We start from the raw sequence: 19569 nt of genomic DNA on the forward strand, positions 1-19569 counted from the left end.
CTTCTACATATTTTATAAAATGTGATACAAAAATGAAGAGAATCCGAGTTTTCGCTCGGAAGAAAAGGAACACGTATTATGTATGATAATTAAATCAGTTTTTATTTCGTAGCAACATCTCGCCTGATAATGTGAGTACTAACATCTGGAATCATCGTCGGTATTTACTGAATTTTTTTTCTCTCTCTCTCTCTCTCTCTTTCTCGACATTTGGCTAAACATCGAAATCGATAGAACGGCGTTTTCTTCCGTGCTCTCGACACGAACGCATTGTAAATCTATTTTTTTTTTGCAAACATTTACAAATGATAACACTGTTGAGCATACTACTTACGTTTATAGCTTGATGTCAGAGGATTGCGAGATACATCTATGAAGATCCTATCTCGGCTATATCTTATGCGTACCATGTTTACGTTTTTTGTGATTTTAATCTCTCCGCACGTCTTTGTGCGAATTTTCTAAATTCGGGTAAAAGAATTTGCTCTCTAATCGTTATCTCTTCGTATGCGTCGCAGTATGCTCGCTAGCATGTGGATTCGGAAATAGAATATACATGTATACACACACACATAATTATGCAGAAGTTGTATAAATAAATGTCGATGTGTGTAATCCATATTCCTTTGGTATATCGGACATTTCTTTTTTTCCTTTTTTAATTAATTCAGAGAAACATGAGACATAACATACTTGATGCTAAAATCTATGGTGCACCAAGTATTATTCATTTTTCTTCGCCGACCCGTCCTTCGCCGGGCGATTCTTGGTGACCGCCTGCTTCTTGCTCTCCGCCAGCTGCGCCTCCATCTCGCCAGAGAAGCCGAACTCGTTCATTCGGGTGTGATCGGTCTTGTATATCCATCTTTGGTACAAAAATATGAAGAAAACAACGTCGTCACGGAAGCAGCCGAGCCTGTACAGCGTCGGCATCTTTATCACAAATGCAAAGATATCGTCGATGAACGTGTTGAGGAATTTGTATGACAGCATGCGCCACGGGAGATGCGCGACACTCTTCAGTTTGTAGTTGATGAACAGCTGTGGCGTCATCATGATGAATCCAAAGGTCAACAAAAAACCATACAGCATACTGAGAATCCAGGAATACCATCCCGTGTGCTCCAAGTACATCAGTGAGTAAATCGCATAGCCGCCGAGCAGAGGAAACAGCGCCCGCGAGAGATACTTGAAGGCAAGCCTGTCGTACTCCTTCGTCGAGGACTCCACGTACGAGCCCTTGTCTTGGAATGATATCTTAGGGAAGATCCCGAGTACTTTCACCTCTCTATTGACATTAATGTCTACAACTTTGTTGATCTTCCACACTTCGATGCACAGGCCTATCGCGCAGCTGATACGCACGACTGTGTTCGTCTCGTTGTCGAGAACGTAAAGGAGAACGACGACAGACTGGAATACGTTAAAGAACACGGAGCGTACCGATAAACCCTCCAAGGATTTTCGATTATTCCAGAATTGAATGTCTGAAAGGTAGGAAAGGAAAGAAGTTTCTTAGACTGCGGCTGAGCGATACATGCGAGATATATTTCTATTATTTAAATATTTAAAGATGTGCGAATCAAGGTTTTTTGATGCTGATTCAAATCGAATCAAATCGGACTGAATCCAAATTTTGCCCAATTTAAAACCAATTAATAAAATATAAATTTTTAATAATAAATTTTTAATGGCATAATTAATGTTGAGTACGATTTTAAATATATATAATAAAAGGTTCTATGTAAGAAAAACAATATTGATTAAATAATATAGTTATTGTAAAAATGATTTTATAAAACATGTCAAACAATATATGTAATTCATATTCATATTCAAATTTTGTAGATTCAAATGCAAATCAAATAGAATCTTAAATTGATTCAAATAGTTTGCACATCTGTAATTATTTAGAACGGTTTTTAAAAGCTTACCATTTTTAAATGCTAAAAATTCAAATACACTATGCAAGATCGATATGACAATAGTCAATCCTAGTAGATATGGATTCGTTTCAAGTAACGTCTCCTTCAAGGTATCTTGATCATTATCATCGTCGTCGGATGCTTCTCCTGTATGAACAATGATAACAATGATTTACGATAAAATTTGTTAATCATGTAATTGTACAAATAACGAAAAATCCACGTCTTTATTTTTTCGTTATTTTTGAAAACGTAACAAACCCATGAACGACGATGTCCATTTATTTCTAACGGACTGAGCCATATAGATCTGCCACTTGAACAACGAGAGTGGCTGGTAAGTCAGTCTAAGCTCCAATTGCTCTACGGTATTATTTAACGGCTGATAGTCCCGCTGCATGTTCCAAAAATCATTCATATATAGTATCGGCTTGTAAGAATTTCCACCAGGTAAGAAATGTATATCTAAGAGAAGAGGAACAGAGTGGAGTGTTTCTAGGTACTTAGGTATCTCTTTGCGCGTAGCGTAAATGCTTATCTGTAGACTTACATTCATCCAATGGCTGCGGTACCTGACCGTACACCCAGTTGGTTTCATCGAATACCAAGTTAACAGTCAAATTTGGGTGCCAGTGCGACACGTATTCCTGATCCATTAATTCGGCTTTCTGTAAAAATTTACACAATAGACAACAAGATGATGAAGGATACTTAATATTTTAATTATTTCAATTTTTAAATGCATTTTTCATAAACAATTTTAAAAGTCATCATAAATTAAAGTTACAATTAATATCTCAAGTTAAACTGATCAATTTTAACAATGTTACTAGCGCCATACAGAAAGAGATGGGGAGGGAGAGAGAGAAAAGGACTTGAAGAAGAGGAAGAAAACAAGGGATAAAATGTCATGAAAAATTAAACAAGATATATACGTACCACTAACTCTTCCTTGCTGGACGTGCTCTCGCCCGTTAGCAAGTTGTGCTTCTTCTGATATTTAATCTTCTTAAACTTGTTCAACATTTTTCTCGTGTAGGACATGTAGTCGCCAGCGTAGACGCCCTTCTTGGTGGTCCTGGGGTTCGGCGATTTTCCAGTTTTCGTTACAAACACATGAAGATAGATCGAGCCGTTCTGCTTTAATCGCTCAGATGGGACAAATGTGTGCTCGAGCACCCGGCAGCCGTCCCGATTTGACCCGCCATACCAATCGCCGTAAACCAGGCCCTCCTCTAACCAAATCAGAGATCCCGGATCGTCGAACCCCCTGAAGTTCTCAGACTCCGACAGGTAAACACTAAGGTCGAACAGAGTTCCGTTCGAAAATATATTTACAGCTTGTAGGCGCACGTCGCCGGTGGGAGACTTGGGATTACTGTTATCGGGGCGTCTAAAGAAGCTACTGATAAAATAAATTATAAGGGCTCGTATGATCAGAGATTTCGTTATAGCGAAGAACGACTCTAGGCGCGACTGCTGCGGCTGTGCCGCCTTTTGCCTCTGTTCCGCATTGCTCTCCGCGATCGCCTGCAAGAAAAACACGAGTTGTACAAATTATAAATCCTCAATAGCTCGACGGTACGCTGGCGCGATGTAAGTCGACGACGTATCGATGATCTTAAATAAAATATATTTCATTAAACTTTAAATAAATCCTAAGCGTCCACGACTGCACGTGCGGCATCATGTAATTCTTTCATTAAAAAAAAAGGGGTGGGAAAACTCGTGTATAATTTAAGGATGTTAATGCAAATTCTGATCCTCATTCTGATGAAGAGGCACCTCCTTGCGGAGCGGCCGTAAAATAGAAATAAACAACAATCGATGTAACGTGGCAAATTGACGTACGTCTGTCTCTTCGTTATTCTGTTCGGTCCTCGGGACTAATTCACCGTTGGGCTGACTGTTATCCATATTTTCAGTAACATCTACTTCCGCGTTGTCACGATGATGATCGTCTCCTGTAACTACCATTTTTTCTCTGTCACAGGCACAGTGCACACAAGTCCCGTGAGCTGCTCTCGACCATAAACAAAAGACATTGGTAAGATTGGCGGCAATCGCGTGCGCATTTGTGAAGTCGTGTCGATTGGTCTGTTCTTTTTCGGTGTTTGTTATTTCATTTATATTTAATAAACAATTTGAAAAGTCAGAGTGGAATCTTCTTGTCCAATTTATTCCTTTTTTTTAAAGTGGCATCTTTTCTCGCTGCAAGCAAAATAAGAGAAGAAAAAAAAAAAGAATCAGAACATTTTTAGAAATACAATTAATCGACACTTTTATATAAATTGGGCTGCGTTCCGTTTCAACGCATGATGCGCATAATGCATTGTTCATTCTTGTTTAACGTTTGACAAACAACAAGGATGAACGATGCATCATGCGTATCATGCGTGAAACGGAACGTACTCTTGCTTTCGGATTTTTCGTCCTAATATCTCGATCATTTTTAAAATATTTATCGACTCCATAACATTGCATGTGTGTGCGTCAGGGACAATATGCGCCCTCCGTGTTCCCCTCTTATGTTTGCTTGCTCCGAGTCGCACCGATCGCAAAGCCATCAATTATCTTCTCACCGCGTGTGTGTGCGGGTGTATGACGTCATTGTTGTTTTTATTTTTTTATTTAATCACGATCTCGCGGCTTTGCATGTGCGTGCAGCCGCTACATGAAAGTGAAGCCCAACATTCGCGCGGAAATCTGACAGATTTCCCGCGTATAAACAATCTTTCTCGTAGTAACAAGATCATCGGAGGAGAAGCGTTATCTCCTCGGAAATTTATTGATGTCAATGCAAAATGAATGTAACGAGTGCCGTTCAACGACGGGAGAGAGGCTATGGTAAATACGCGGAAGCCGCACAAACTTACGAGAGATTTAAATGATCGTTGCCCGACTCGCGCGCTCAGATGCAGGTTATCATCCGATGCGCCGTGATAATTTGCAGTCAGTTTTTTGGGAGGGATTGATTTTGTTAGTTAGATTTGAATTGTTCGAACGTTACGATTGTTACGTTTTAATTTTATTTTTAATTTGATTTTTCGTAATCGCAAGATGTAACTATACTGCGCTATAATCGGGGAGAATTGGAATAGTGCTAGATAATTTTCTATTATCGTCAATTTCTATCGAATTTTAATGTAATATATTACTTAGAATAATACTTTTTGTATTTATCGATTATTGAAGGGAATTATTAGAATAATTTGTTATTATAATTAATCTAATAATTTAATTAAAAACAATTTAATTGAATTAAAAAATTAATTAAATAAGAAATATAAATTATATAAATAAACTATCAAATTTTAATATTTACAATAGTACTCTTTATGTATAGGAATGACACATGATTATGATTTTGCACTTTATCGCTTGAAATGCTACTATGAGGATGTGTATCATGGAATATCTCCAAACGCAAATGCAGTCGATTACAATCCCGAGCCACCAGTGTTTGCATGTCGTTTCTGCACCACACCGGGATATGAGGAGATTCTTGCTTTGGCGAATGAGGATGGAAAGATTGCCTTTCAAGACACCAGAAAGACATATGAACACAATGTGCCATTGGAGGGAACACAGGTTGTTATTCATTCTGATTGCAATTTAACAGCACATGGACCTGCATGTGGAAATATTAATAAGAAATGTATTATATTTTTTAGGCACATTGTAACGCAATTTTCGATGTTGCATGGATGCCTGGGGAAATGAAGCTGGTCACAGTATCTGGGGACCACACTGCACGTTTGTGGGATGTTGCCAGTTCTGATATAAAACAAATTAATTATTTTCACGCGCATACGAGAAGCGTAAAAACAGCGGTGTTCCGCGATGAGGACAAAGGTACCTAGATATCGCTCAATATTAATAAAGTTTATATATTTTTTATATTATATGAGCAATATGAAATATTATAATTAACATAATTTTTTAATCCAACAATATTGTATTTATTTTAATAATCGATTAAATTATGTCATAATTTAATCGGCTATTGAAAAATAATTTATCATTAATTTTTAATCGATTAATTAAGCGAAAATAACTCCATTAATTATACAAAATTTATTTCATTAATTGATTAAATGATTATATATTTTTCAAGTTTTAGTTTATTGTAATTGACAAATTAATCGATTATTATCCAGCTTGTATGCATTGCACATAATTTAGAAAATTTTTGAATCTTAAAATTTAAGCTGTCTTTGCAACGGGTGCTAGAGATGGCTTCATCATGATATGGGATATCAGAGCTAGTCACAGTTGTCAGCCTAAACCAGATAATTGTATCGTCAACGCGCACAGCATAGGTGGCACAGGCAGTACGAGACGGAGATCACACACTCAAGCGTCGCGAGCGCACAGTATTACCGGTTTAGTGTTTCAAGATGATTTTACGCTAATCTCATGTGCCGCTGGCGATGGGTAAGATACCTCTGCACTTAGCGAATAGGGCATTAGCGAATAGGAATTCATTTCTTTTAATTTTAGTTTATTAAAAGTGTGGGACCTGCGCAAGAATTACACCGTCCACAAGAAAGAGCCGATAGCCAAGCATCTAATGAATTATTCTGGGAACAGCACCAGGAACGGCTTCTCCTCACTGCTAATATGCCCAGCTAGAATTACGTTGTACGCGAGCTGCATGGATAACGTTATATACGCTTATAATGTATCTTCCTATAATCGTAAACCAGGTAATATTTCTCTTTAAAAAACAAAATATATTTAATTTTTGTTCTTACGTGGTAGAATTACGAAGAAATTTTTTTTGAAAGTGGCCAAGTATTATGGACATCAGAATCGCACATATTATGTAAAGACATGTTTGAGTTCCGACGGCCGTTATCTTGCTAGCGGATCCAGTGATGAGCTCGCGTATATATGGAATACTAGTAAACCAGGCACATCGCTAGTTAAGCTCTCTGGTCACACAGACGAAGTAACGTGTATCGCGTGGTGCAGCGCAGGAGAAACTAAGGTTTTATTTCAATGTTTATTACAAATAAAAAATATGTAGTTTATAATCTAGATATGTGTGTAAGAGAAGTTTGTTCTAATCTCATAATTTCAGATAGTGACTTGCTCCGATGATGCTTGCCATAAAATATGGAGGGTCGGGCTCGAGGATGTAGAAGAAGACAAAGAGTATGGCGATTCGATAATACGCGGTCGAGCAGAAGTTGTGGACAGACTAGAAAAAATGAGAATACAAGAAACTACCCCAACTACACGAAACTCGAATACTCAAGACATCGAGACTACGCCAAGCTCGGATGAATACAATTCCTGTCCTTATCCAAGACAAGGCTCTATCCTTACTCCAGGTAAGAATAACATATTCAATGCACATATCACTTTTGTGAATAAATATATAAGTTTAATATAAATCACAGTTTGCGGAAATTTTTTAGAGACTGCAGAGTGATTTAAAAACATGGTTTTAAAACTCTTCTTTTTTAAACTCCTCAAATTTTGTGTACAAATTCTGCATTCTTTTTAAAGGAATACTCTTATTCCACAGTTATGACTCCTGAATCCATGGAAGATTATAATGGAAATAAACACAATCCTGCGAAACGTAGTTACCTGCAAATGTCAAGATCTGAAGGATTTAAATGTATTTTATCGCCTATTTTCGAAAACCACGAGTCAGCGGCAAAACGAGTTCACATAAACAATCGTGGGATGCGAAGATTATTCGATTCGACCCCTAGTACGAGTAGAGATTATAATTCGGACGAGCCCAGTACAAGCCAATCCACAAGTAGGAATGAAGAAGTTTTTTCGCCTACGTTAAATCTACCAAATTTCGTGATAGACGGTACAGCGCCACACTTGCTTGAAATATCACCGCAAAAATACAAAGAAAACGTTGATTGGTTAACAAAAATTAGAAAGGAAAGATATGAACAAAAGAAGGCAGCGTCGAGCAGTCCAAAGACTCAGTTGACACCTGGCCGACGATCCAACAGGTCGCGCTCAACTGAGCCCCAAAAAGTCACAAAACCGACAAAAAGTGTTTCTTTATTAGACTTCTTTAAGCCATCCATAGCCGTTAGTAAAGACAGCAAAAAGGATTTACCTTCGAATAGTGATAATACACCATCATCGAGTACATCTTGAAAATAGTGAATGTTGAATTCGATAATTCAGTGAACTAAATCTTGAAATTCTTTCGAGTTTGTTTTTTATCATCAACGATTACATTTTGAAAATAGTACACGTTGAATTTGGTAATTCACGAACGATAGGTATTCACGAATTGAATTTCGAGATTCTCTTTGGTTTTAGTTTCAGTTTCTTATAATATAAAAACAGAGTCTTGAATCCCGTTCATTAATATTATAAAATAACTGAAACTTGCTCTTGACATAACGCATTTGATAAAGAAGAAAAGACTGGTTTATAAAATGCTAAGAGCTTTTACCCCGATTTACAAAATAATGAGGTATCTGGTATGTGAAAGGAGATACAAATCTTAGTGTCAGCTCGCAATAACGTACCTTGCGTAATTTTTAGAATTAACATTTAAGGTAACATTTAATTGTAAGTTGTAGATAAAAATACGATTTGTCACAAATTTTTTACACGAGGATTGTATTGGACATTATGCTAGTTCATGAATGTATTATATACAAATTAACAATTGTTATAGTTAAAATATTTTTGTACCCGGTAATAAATTATTTTTTTTATAAAAAAGATATATTAAATCATTTTTTATATAACACTTTGTTCAACAATGTTTTATCATACCTTTTCCATCTATTTTTAGGCGAACATCATTGTGATATGAGCATTAGATGCTGCGCAAAGTAATTTTTAATTGTTTTTAAGTATCATTAACTACTTGTCTCAGGACAGAAAATTGTTACAGACTGGGGGAGTAATTTTATTTGAATTGGCTTCAATTCGTATTCTTCGTGATCAATATAAAACATGCGATCTTTATACGTCTGAAATAAAATCAAGAACACATTGAAATTTTTAAAGATTAATAGTCGACTACGAAATAATTAAAATTTAAAATGTATTACCTCAAGATATATCTACATATAAAATATTTTATTAATATTTAAATTTATTTTATTAATATTAATATTTTATTAATGTTGCATAAAGAAAAAAACTTACTGTTTCAGGGTGTAATTCAATATCCCTCGCCTCTAATATTGAATCAATCGGTAATTCATTGTCTTTTTCTCGTTTCCATCCTTTCTCAACAAATGCGGTGTAACTAATATTTTCTGGCCCTTGATGTTAAATTAAATGTATTTTAAATTTCAGTTATATTTTTAATATTTAAATAATATAGATTTATGAAATAATTATTACCTAGATTTACTTTTAATGAAGGTGTTGATTGAATTGGCAAATTTTTGGTTTTTATACACAATTCTGTTGTTGAAATAAACATTTCGTAAAATTTGCCACAATCTTTATTTACCACTTTACTATAATCAATGTGATTGTCTGAAATATATCATACTGTATTATATAATTACAAAGTAGACTTATTAAAATTATATATGTTTATATAAGATATTATTAAAGTACTTGGTAAATATCTTCTGATTTTAATATACATAGTCAATTCCACAAATTTTAAACATTTAATCCGTATCTAAATTATTTTGCTTTTAGTAATATCCTATACATAAATAATTAGAAATTTTACAAAATTTTTTTTACCATATTTAAATGTTTGTCTCTTTGGCAAAAATACATGCCACCATCTCCTATTCGAATACATAGATTGATCGCGAAAGAAATTTTTAGAGTAACAAGATGAACATCCCTTGCATGGATTTGTATATTTCATTACTGCATTGCAGTTCCAATTCAAGTCTGATTTGTAACCACTAAACACATAAGCCACATACCTGTTTGTATTCAAACACAAGAAATATAAAACATACAAGTATAGACCACAAATATGGAAAATTTCGTTTGAAAAAATCGAGGTTTACTTGCGTAAGGCACCCCAATACCAATACTTGTCAATGCGTGCGTGTGCATCACTCCAGGCTCCCCATTCTATACCTCCGACAGCATAAACTGGCTTTATGGGATTTTCTGTATCATTCTTAAATAAAAATTTCCATTTCAGTACAATTTGATCTGCATTAAACAAGAACAGAGAACGCGTGAAATGAGGAGAGTACAAAGAGAGTACGTACGTCCAGCAATTTTATCTCAATGGTGTCTATCGATTTGAGATTACTCTTAATGACTGCCATTGTCGCGTCGATCATGTGGTGTATATCTATTAAATTCTCATATCTACGATAAAACGTACTCGCAATTGTGTTTGTGTTTCCCAACGGCAAAATGCCAATAGGACACTGTCTAACCAAATGAAGATTAGACTCGTATTTTCTCATCAAACCAGTTACAACGTCCGACAGGGTACCATCGCCTCCTGCCACAATAATAGCATCGGTAGGTGTTTCTAGACTTGTTATTACATTACGTGTATGGCTTCCCGATTGCGTGTCGATAATGGTTACCGAGATACCGGCCAGGTGCAACAGCGGCTCGCAATACTTCTGAAATAATTTCTTGGCCTTTCTAAAAAAAATACAATAATCAGCAAAAAGCAATAAATTCTTTTACGCCAGGGTTGAAGTTCTTTTATGACACAACCTCTTCTTGGCGGCTGGATTTAAAATAACAGTTACATGACGAGGTTTAACATTCGTAGGACAAGAGACGTCTCCGTACTTGGCCATATCCTCACAACATTGACGCATGAATTGCTCGGTACTAAATATGACAAAAAATTCAATGATATAAAAGATTGTATTTGAATTCAAAACATTTGTACATAAAAACAATATATTATCTATTGTAAAATTACAGATTTACAATTTAAAATGAGCGTAGGAACTGAAACATCATGTAGGAAAGCGTGTGCATACAAATTTAAAAAGTTTAAGGTTTAAGGTTATGTTCCCCATGGTCACTCACTCGTACGCTTGTTTGCCGTAGGAGATTCCGTACGAGAAAGCCGTGACGCCCACCACGGATTTCTTCCAGTTATTCCGTATCGTTTTCAGCAGAGCCAGTACCTTAGCCATTGTCAATTAGAATTTCAAAACTATTTGGAACCTAGTCGCTCTCGTCTGCTTCGTCCGGCTCACAATCACTCACGATTCTCGACTCGTTCGTTCGTATTCTCTGCTTTACTCTTCTTTCTTCATGAACTACTTTAATTCTCTAAATTTCTTGATACTAAGTTATATATTGTTTAATTTCACATTACTTTTATATTCTGTACAAGAGGTAGAAGAATTACACCACTCTTCGACCCGCGTCGACTTGCGAACGCGAGTGCTTTTGAATTTTGCGTTAAGTCGCGTGTTCGTCAGGCGAACCATGATGTAATAATTATGAGGCGAACCAATACAATGGATGCAGAAACTTGAAAAATTCCTGTCTTTTCTTCCAAATAAAGTATTTTTAATATATATTTATTATATTTATAATCAAAATATAAATATATTTTAATATATTTATAAGTAAAATTGACACACGTACATTTTAAATATATATTATATAATATATGCGTATAAATATCTTTTTTATATATCCTGTGCCTTAAAAACATAAGTATTAAAATTAAAATAATAAACATATTTTTGTATTGTATATAATATATATAATAAAATAAATATATGTAGATATATCTAAATAAGAAATAATTTATCAATACATTTTAAAAGTATTAGGGCCGATTTTCACTATCTCCGATTATCTTAACCGACCAATTATTCCATTGGAATTGACCAATCGTATTTGTCGTTAAGCAAAATTAACAAATGTGATTGGTTAATTCCGATGGAAATAAATTTTTTAAATACATATTTTAGGGGAAACATTAGGGTGCTGCTGGTTTCTTAGGGATTTTGTTCCGTCGAGTACAATCTTGAAACTAGAGATATATTACTATTCTTTAACTTGCCGCGTGCCGCGTGTGCCGTTTGCACGCTCGATAGCTCTTTCAAACAAATCAAGATGTCGAAGAGAGGTAAGTCCGCTATCGGGCACAAAATCCGGGAAAATCGGTATCGGGATGATGCCATCGGTCCCAAGTGTAAGGACGGGAGGATGGAGATTTGTCTTGCACGCGCGATAAGACGAGACGTTGCTTTATTAGTGAAGGAAAGAACGAAAATAGAAGATGCTTCTGATACCACTGTCTCAATGCATTATTTGTTGTTTCCTAAGGACGTGGTGGATCGGCTGGAGCCAAGTTCAGGATATCCTTGGGTCTACCGGTTGGTGCGGTCATCAATTGCGCTGATAACACTGGTGAGTGTGGGAAAAAAAAGAGATCACCTTTCGCATGATTCCTAACCTCAAGGGGTAACTGCGCGATTCGCGAACGAGACGAGCACATGGGTGTTGACTGTCGTTTGTGATTGTCAAATAATTTTTATGATCATTCTGTGTTTTCGAGTCTGTCGATTGACTTGGTAAGTTCATTGCCTACTCGCTAGACTGGGCCTATCAGACCAAAAAAATTAATACCACAATTTCTAAGCATCGATTAAAATTACTTTAACACAACGCTGTCTTGTGTTCGATTTGTCTCTTGAGTTTTTATCTTTCTGAATGTTTATACTATGGTTCTTTATATTTTACAATAAAAGTAAAGTATTTGATACAGTTATGTGCATTACATAGTTATTGCACTGTACTTTTTTGAGATTGTAATGTTTGTTACAAGATTGATTTATGTAATCATAAATTGAAGGGTCTTGTTATCGTCGAATAAGCATGTTAATTAGTTGCTGGACAAAAGATAGACTTCTCTATTCTACAGCAGATCATACACTTGAAAGATTTGTTGTATGACAAATGTGACAATACCCTTATATAAGATATAATTTTCAATTGGAAGATATTTTTTTAAATCTTTAATTCTCATAATATGTAGTTCTGTAATGATGCTGTTATTTTTTTAGGTGCCAAGAACTTGTATGTTATCGCAGTGCAGGGTATCAAGGGCCGCCTGAATCGCCTACCAGCTGCAGGATCTGGCGATATGATTGTTGCAACTGTGAAAAAGGGAAAGCCTGAACTTAGGAAAAAGGGTGAATATAACTGCTATGCTATTCATTTTTTTCTTTTTAAGACTTTTAAGGACTATAGCAAATGCGTGTGTACTGTTGTAGTGATGCCTGCGGTGGTCATACGGCAGCGAAAACCGTTTCGGAGGAAGGATGGGACGTTCATATACTTTGAGGACAACGCCGGTGTAATTGTCAACAATAAGGGTGAGATGAAGGGATCGGCTATTACGGGACCTGTTGCGAAGGAATGCGCAGATTTGTGGCCAAGGATCGCGTCCAACGCCAGCAGCATCGCGTAATTCACATCCTGTATAAATATATTGTCCTTTACAAAATAAATACAAAAATAAGTAATACAACTGCATTAAGTGTCCATTTTAAATGCGTCACATACTTGTATTCAATATTTGTATGAAATATATTTAAAAAATCCTGGATTTTTCTAACGTTTATGAGTTTTTACGTTATATTTTATAGATTTTTGTCAAGAGTTAAAATTAGAATCTTGATGCAAAATTTGAAAAATTCAGTAAAACTTGCATTTATATCCGAACTCGTTCTTAAATAAAAATGAATATTAAATCGTCAAAATTTAAGAGGTACACATGTAAATTCCAAGTTTTAATTTTATATATCGTTACGTATTTATTCCAATATAAACTTTAATTTCTAGTAATTTATTTCTTCTCTTTTTCCAGTTTAAAAATTAAGAAAAAAGCGAGCTGGAAATTAAAATTTATTTACATTGATAAAAAAATACAGGATTGTTAGTCATCGATCAAGTTTAGATCCTGTTGAAGTATTTTGGGCTGTTAATTGTCCAATTTGTGTGTAACCAATCGACAGCCTGTTCGCTGACAGTGGTGCCAATTGATAAATAATCGCGTCACTAATTCGTTATCTTGGCTTCGAATCTAAACCGGGAAGTTGCGCCATTGCACTCGCTTCCTACGTCACTGGCAATTGAACTATCCGTATAATAATCCGTATGTTATGTATACGTTTACCTCGTATGCGTATCGCATGTATTGCAATCGTATCCGTAGGCACGAATGAGAACGAATAAGTACAGTCATACAGCGTTTTGTCCGGTGAAAGTTTCGAGGTAAGTAGCTTCGTCGATCCCAGGGTGGATCATTCGTGTCCTCGCGTTTCCGAGCTTTTCGCGCACGAGCGACGACGACGACGACGTCCCCGTCCCCGCGTTTATCGAGAGGACGATTTGAAACGAAGAGAGGAGACATTGCGCGCGTACAGCCGCATCGATATAGTGCGCTGCGTTACGTATGTTGATGGCCATTTTAACGGAGATGTAATTTCGCTTTAAAAAGAAGGGATAGGGGAAGAAAAAAAGGGCGAACGTAAACGGCGGAATTCGTGTAATTGCGTGACGACTCCGTTATCGTGAACTCGCACGATCAGCATCTCCGCGACGCGAGAGAGAGAGGGGGAAAAATATTTTTTTTTTTTACTTCTCTAGGATTGTGCTAACGAACGACGTTCGGTGCTAAATCGGTGATAAACGGTGTTACGTTCAGGAACACTTTATGTCTTCGTCTCCGAGGAAGAGTGTGACATCTCGCGATTAGCCGTGATGATTCGCATCGCGGAGTTGCACTGCGATTGGAAAGCGTTCTCTCAATCGTTTGTTGCGCTACGTTTTGCAGAAACCCAGAAAGATAAACGATCTACTTTAAATTCAGTTTTGTCTTCGTAAAGTTGTGATGATAAAAATGCCTTGCAATGTTTCGTCTTTCTGAAATGTCAAACAACAAATTTAAAATTTCTTTAAAATAGATCACATTAAACAATCTATCTCAAATTCCACTTTAACCTTGCATAATTATTATTATTATGTTTGTTTTGCTGAAATGTCATGTAGTGTCAACATAAAGCTTCTTGAAAAAAGATTTCAATACTGTTTGTCCAAGTTGTAAGAATAAATCAGTTTATTATTATTTGTATTAATTAATAAACTGTTTTCAGATAATCTGGATATGTTGCTGGTGCAAGTTGTACTCGTTTGAAGAAATGGCCATTGGCAGTTAGGCCTAAACAAGAACACATATTTGAAATTTCGAAAATAAAATGGACCCTGAAAGTAAACCTAACAACATCAGCAATGATACCGAGATAAGACTTTCTGACACCAAGGATTCCAAGGAAGACAGTGAAGAGCAATCTAGAAAGGTGCAGTCGAATTCGCCAGAGGATCCAAACGTCTCGAGAAATGTGGACAGTTCTAGTAGTGTTACATCCAGGAGCGGTGTTACTTTAAAAGATGCTAGTCACGTAATTGAACTTGATGATAATATTATTTGTGGAGCTATGCAAAATGAACAACAACAAGCGAGCGAGCCTATGGAGCTCTCCACAGAGAATGAGATCAAGACTAATAAGTGTGATAAGACTAACAATGTGTTGAAGGAGATTTTGTATGCTACTAGTTGCAATTCGATCGATTTGGAGGCAACTACCTCGCAGGATAACAGTCCATCTTCTTCTTGTATCAATGAGCCGAATACGTTGCACTCAGAGAATAAAATCAAGAGAAGTATCTCAAAGGGTCAGGGACACACTGGTAGCGGCACGTCGTTAGACAGAACGGATGACAGCTCGGACGAGGATTCGAGTAAGCGACTAAAATTGAATAAAAATGCACGTGACGCTAGTAATGCTAAAAACGTAAATGATGACACGGTGACGTTTCAAAGAAACAAATCAAAAGCGAAACAGCGAAATTATCGCAAGAGGCGAAACGTAATGAGTGACAATGAAGACAGCTCCGGAAACACCTTATCTAATGAGGCAATGAGGGAAGCTGGTATTCTTGACGTGGATGAAGGTAATTTTTTGTGGCCTGTAAATTTTTGGTAGCAAAAGTGTTTCTTTCCTATTTATAATTTTGTTAATTATATTCAAGTTCTTCTTGAATATGATTAATATTCTTGTGTTCTTTATGAATAATAGGATATATCAATTATTAAACATAAAATAATTTTCTATAAGTTATATATATATATATATATATATATATATATAATATAATTGTTATAATTTTAGAAAATGTTGCATCTGCCAGTACTAGAGATGAATCAGCCCAAAATGAGGTGTCAAACAGAAGTTCAGGAACTCATAGAGCGGGATCAGAGACACCTAATGACGAATCTGATCGATACAAAGATGAGAGAGGTATTTTATACTTTTTGTGCGTTCGCGGAGTTTGTTTGACAAAATGTAAGATGAGTGTTCTGACTGTTTGTTAGGCGAGTCGAATGAATGGAGAGCGAGTAACGATGACGAATGGGATGAAGAGGAAGAAGATGAGGATGAGGACGAAGATATACCTCATTGCCTGAAGATTGAGAAGCCACCACCTAATTGGCGTATAGTGCCAGAAGTGCTGAATCGTCAAATAGGTAGCAATCCTATGTTTCAAAGCAGATTCTATGGGTCTCTACATGCGGTAGAGCGGCTCGAGCTTATGTATCATTTGACCGAGCATCAGGTAAATTATTTTACCTTACATGAATGCTATATATTGAACTACACAAGATTTTTAAAATTAAGATTGACATTTTCTGAATTATTTATAGGGTTGCGTGAATGCCTTAAACTTCAATCAAAAAGGAAACTTGTTAGCGAGTGCCTCTGACGATTTAGCAGTTATTATTTGGGACTGGGCCCTAGGGAAAAAACGTCACGGGTTTATGAGCGGTCATACAAGCAATATGTTTCAAGTACGTACTTACGATTGATGCATTATGATTGGAATGTTTTGTACTTATCTTGATATTGTTGCGTTGTATTCTTTTGCTGATCAGTTTTCGTAAATTGTACGTATTCAGGCCAAGTGGTTGCCATTAGATGTGGAATATCTTATGGTTACTTGTGCCAGAGATGGACAAGTACGTTTATTAGATCTTATACATGACAAATCGAAGAAATTGGCGGCGCATCGTGGACCATCACACAAATTGGCTGTGCATCCTGAAACACCTCAAGTAGTTTTTTCTGCTGGAGAAGACGCAAGGGTATTTGCTATAGATATTCGAGAGAGCAAACCAAACAAGTAAGTCATTACGATTAAAAAGTTTAAATATATTTTTTTAAAGTTTTTATTTTTTATTTTTTATCTTTTGTGTCTACAACTCACAACATATAATATTAATTCTTTATAAAAGAAATATATATATGTGTAAATGTACTTTATCCACAGATTACTTTTAGTAAAGGAAAATACATCAGAGGTGCAATTGTTCAGTATACATTCTAATCCTTTTAATAGTAATGAATTTTGTGTTGGCGGTCGCTCTCATTTCGTGAGAGTGTACGATCGACGAAAAGTTGCGACACCGCTTTATAAATTGTGTCCCGATCATTTGGTACGTAGTTGCATTGTATCGTAATCTTATTAAAAAAATTTACTATTTAAAGTAGAACAGTGTAGTTCTTTTTCATGTATGTTTAATTTTACATATGTAATTTTAGACAGGAAATAAGCACGCGCACGTAACGTGCGCTGTATATAATCACAATGGAACCGAGATTCTTGCATCGTATAATGACGAGGATATATATCTATTTGACAGATTAATGTCGTCAAACGTGTCGTGCGTAGATTATGCTCACAGATATCAGGGTCATAGAAATAGTGCAACTGGTATGTTACACATAAAATAAAATGTTGCATTTTATATTATAAACTGTAAATCTTTTTAATTCTTTGACCTCTTGTAAGTTTCAATGGAGAAAACTAACATTTAATAACAGAATTAAGTGGAATACCTTATAATTAATTTTCATGTTTTTGTTTTAGAAATTATTTTCTATAATTTCTTTTGAAATTTGCTAATACAGTCAGAAAGTGATATAATATAATTTATTAATATTTTATTTTACATGTTTGATTGTAGTAAAGGGAGTCAATTTCTTCGGACCTAAAAGCGAATATGTTATATCTGGATCCGATTGCGGTAACATATTTATTTGGGATAAAAATACGGAAGCTGTTGTTCAGTGGATGGCAGGAGATAAGCAAGGAGTTGTGAGTTTCTTGTTTCGCATATCTGATGAACAAATTTTTCTTTTCCGCAATGCAGAAAAGAAAATAGCAGTCTTTTTTTAAAATTAATTTATAGGTAAATTGTTTGGAAGGACACCCGCATATTCCAATTCTTGCAACAAGTGGATTGGATTACGATGTTAAAATTTGGGTGCCTTCTTGTGGAGAACCTCCGACAATGAAATCATTCGCAAATGTATGTATAGATACGGAAATCTTTTTACATCTCTTGTTTTTGTTTATTAGATTTTTGCACATTTGTCGTTTTTCTGTTTATTTTGTTATATGATGTAATAATTTTTTGTATTACATTTCTAAAACATTTCTTAAAACAAAACATTTGGAAAATACAAGCAAGATAATTGAATACAATATATTAGTTGCACATTGTATGACTTACATTTTTTTTTAAGTGTGTCAAATCCAATGCAAGAAACAGGAAGCAAGAAAATGTGCCTGATTCATTCGATGGCCAATTACTTTGGATTTTACTAAGACATATTCGTCACAGAGAGAGAGTACGTGTAAGTAATATATAGGCACTTGTTATTGATATCACAATTATTCCATCGTTGTCCCCTTTAGAATCTTTATACACGTTACGGATTTGAGGGCCCAAATCGAGATGAAAATGATGATGATGAAGATTATCACTTCGATTCCTCGAGGGACAGTTCCTCTGATGACAGTGATAATCAATCGGAAGGTGATGACGTTAGAAGAATACAGTGCCCTCCATCTTAAAGTTGTTTAACGTAATTTGATATTATGAGGGGGAGTTATATAGCGTTCAAGGCATTCATATTAGTCGTTTCATGATAATAAATTCTACTGGATTAATGTGTCAATAGCTTTATATAGTGGAGTGTATAGCAGGGGACTGCAACGTATCAATTAAACTTCGTATTCTAGTTGCGATTGATCTTTTTTATCAGCTGGAAATAATCGGTAGTGTGAACTACACACAAGTAGTTTACAGTTGTATTGTAATTTTTGAATATATGTATGTTGAAATGAAAGATAAAGGCTATGTTTTGATAAGATGTATGGCAACCGATGGAAAGAAGAGAAATGGGAGAAACTTATTTCATAATAAGTTGCAACCACAATTATAAAGCCGGAAGAAATGCATAAAATTTGTCAGCATTTGTTATAATTAACATTACCTCTGTTCATTGTAAATTTTCTTATTTATACGTATATTTAATATAACGTTAAAAATCACGCTTTTTGATTTAGGATTAATTTGTTATTTTAAAAAGTGATGTAATAGTAAAATATATTATAAATTTGTCAATAATCCCAACTCCACAATTAACATTTTTAAGAAATAATACAATTATTTATATTTGATGCTTGATTTTATCTGCTTTAATAAGACAGATGAATTTTAAAGAAATATTTAAAATTTTTGGCAACTATAACCAACTAACCTTTCGTGCAATCGATATGTCAGTCGGTAACGTCACAATCTTTAATTATCTTC

The 19569-nt window shown here is 35.4% G+C and overlaps 5 protein-coding genes across 11 annotated transcripts; 3 read left to right on the top strand and 2 right to left on the bottom strand.

Moving 5' to 3' along the window:
* Positions 1-81: 81 nt before the first annotated feature.
* On the bottom strand, positions 82-3958 carry LOC105839031 (cleft lip and palate transmembrane protein 1 homolog). Its single transcript, XM_012685037.3, has 6 exons — positions 3777-3958; positions 2865-3455; positions 2476-2593; positions 2187-2390; positions 1935-2072; positions 82-1487 (listed from the first exon to the last, which is right to left on the bottom strand). The coding sequence occupies exons 1-6, from the start codon at positions 3900-3902 to the stop codon at positions 724-726; spliced, it is 1941 nt and encodes a 646-aa protein (XP_012540491.1). The 5' UTR covers positions 3903-3958; the 3' UTR covers positions 82-723.
* A 599-nt stretch (positions 3959-4557) lies between these two features.
* LOC105839050 (protein lethal(2)denticleless) lies at positions 4558-8642 on the top strand. Of its 2 annotated transcripts, none has more exons than XM_012685067.3 (8): positions 4558-4772; positions 5272-5516; positions 5600-5780; positions 6137-6362; positions 6429-6634; positions 6716-6918; positions 7012-7264; positions 7462-8642. In XM_012685067.3, the coding sequence occupies exons 1-8, from the start codon at positions 4730-4732 to the stop codon at positions 8061-8063; spliced, it is 1959 nt and encodes a 652-aa protein (XP_012540521.1). In that variant the 5' UTR covers positions 4558-4729; the 3' UTR covers positions 8064-8642. The 2 variants fall into 2 exon arrangements, with proteins under 2 accessions (XP_012540521.1, XP_028049045.1); XM_028193244.2 differs by having other exon boundaries at positions 4760-4846.
* On the bottom strand, positions 8529-11020 carry LOC105839051 (acylglycerol kinase, mitochondrial). Of its 2 annotated transcripts, none has more exons than XM_012685068.3 (8): positions 10911-11020; positions 10587-10706; positions 10121-10511; positions 9911-10026; positions 9633-9823; positions 9276-9413; positions 9075-9193; positions 8529-8896 (listed from the first exon to the last, which is right to left on the bottom strand). In XM_012685068.3, the coding sequence occupies exons 1-8, from the start codon at positions 11018-11020 to the stop codon at positions 8783-8785; spliced, it is 1299 nt and encodes a 432-aa protein (XP_012540522.1). In that variant the 3' UTR covers positions 8529-8782. The 2 variants fall into 2 exon arrangements, with proteins under 2 accessions (XP_012540522.1, XP_036147827.1); XM_036291934.1 differs by having other exon boundaries at positions 10809-10950.
* An 848-nt stretch (positions 11021-11868) lies between these two features.
* Positions 11869-13382, top strand: LOC105839054 (60S ribosomal protein L23). Its single transcript, XM_012685074.3, has 4 exons — positions 11869-11970; positions 12171-12254; positions 12911-13039; positions 13121-13382. Exons 1-4 carry the CDS (start codon positions 11958-11960, stop codon positions 13315-13317), a joined length of 423 nt encoding a protein of 140 aa, XP_012540528.1. The 5' UTR covers positions 11869-11957; the 3' UTR covers positions 13318-13382.
* A 579-nt stretch (positions 13383-13961) lies between these two features.
* Positions 13962-19379, top strand: LOC105839049 (DDB1- and CUL4-associated factor 8). Of its 5 annotated transcripts, none has more exons than XM_012685066.3 (12): positions 13962-14123; positions 15005-15863; positions 16082-16210; positions 16285-16526; positions 16615-16758; positions 16867-17090; positions 17238-17403; positions 17510-17681; positions 17935-18065; positions 18160-18279; positions 18497-18601; positions 18669-19379. In XM_012685066.3, exons 2-12 carry the CDS (start codon positions 15107-15109, stop codon positions 18825-18827), a joined length of 2349 nt encoding a protein of 782 aa, XP_012540520.1. In that variant the 5' UTR covers positions 13962-14123; positions 15005-15106; the 3' UTR covers positions 18828-19379. The 5 variants fall into 5 exon arrangements, with proteins under 5 accessions (XP_012540520.1, XP_012540517.1, XP_012540519.1 ...); XM_012685063.3 differs by having other exon boundaries at positions 13963-14123; positions 18497-18607; XM_012685065.3 differs by lacking the exon at positions 13962-14123 and adding an exon at positions 14160-14302 and having other exon boundaries at positions 18497-18607.
* Positions 19380-19569: the final 190 nt, after the last annotated feature.

The sequence above is a fragment of the Monomorium pharaonis genome, chromosome 9 (genome assembly GCF_013373865.1).
Source record: "Monomorium pharaonis isolate MP-MQ-018 chromosome 9, ASM1337386v2, whole genome shotgun sequence".
Lineage (NCBI taxonomy): Eukaryota > Metazoa > Arthropoda > Insecta > Hymenoptera > Formicidae > Monomorium > Monomorium pharaonis.

Bases quoted from the DNA above. Each gene is read 5' to 3' on its own strand.
- LOC105839031 (XM_012685037.3), bottom strand. From the start codon at position 3,902: ATGGTAGTTACAGGAGACGATCATCATCGTGACAACGCGGAAGTAGAT. The intron at 3,456-3,776 runs GTACGTCAATTT...TTTTTCTTGCAG, and splicing joins AGAATAACGAAGAGACAGAC to GCGATCGCGGAGAGCAATGC. The intron at 2,073-2,186 runs GTTTGTTACGTT...TTGTTCATACAG, and splicing joins ATGGACATCGTCGTTCATGG to GAGAAGCATCCGACGACGAT.
- LOC105839050 (XM_012685067.3), top strand. From the start codon at position 4,730: ATGAATGTAACGAGTGCCGTTCAACGACGGGAGAGAGGCTATG. The intron at 5,517-5,599 runs GTTGTTATTCAT...TATATTTTTTAG, and splicing joins TGCCATTGGAGGGAACACAG to GCACATTGTAACGCAATTTT. The intron at 7,265-7,461 runs GTAAGAATAACA...CTTATTCCACAG, and splicing joins AGGCTCTATCCTTACTCCAG to TTATGACTCCTGAATCCATG.
- LOC105839051 (XM_012685068.3), bottom strand. From the start codon at position 11,020: ATGGCTAAGGTACTGGCTCTGCTGAAAACGATACGGAATAACTGGAAG. The intron at 10,512-10,586 runs GTTGTGTCATAA...TATTTTTTTTAG, and splicing joins AATCCAGCCGCCAAGAAGAG to AAAGGCCAAGAAATTATTTC. The intron at 9,194-9,275 runs GTAATAATTATT...TTTAACATCAAG, and splicing joins TTCATTAAAAGTAAATCTAG to GGCCAGAAAATATTAGTTAC.
- LOC105839054 (XM_012685074.3), top strand. The intron at 12,255-12,910 runs GTGAGTGTGGGA...TTATTTTTTTAG, and splicing joins CAATTGCGCTGATAACACTG to GTGCCAAGAACTTGTATGTT. The intron at 13,040-13,120 runs GTGAATATAACT...GTACTGTTGTAG, and splicing joins GCCTGAACTTAGGAAAAAGG to TGATGCCTGCGGTGGTCATA.
- LOC105839049 (XM_012685063.3), top strand. From the start codon at position 15,107: ATGGACCCTGAAAGTAAACCTAACAACATCAGCAATGATACCGAGATA. The intron at 17,091-17,237 runs GTAAGTCATTAC...CTTTATCCACAG, and splicing joins CGAGAGAGCAAACCAAACAA to ATTACTTTTAGTAAAGGAAA. The intron at 17,682-17,934 runs GTATGTTACACA...GTTTGATTGTAG, and splicing joins TCATAGAAATAGTGCAACTG to TAAAGGGAGTCAATTTCTTC.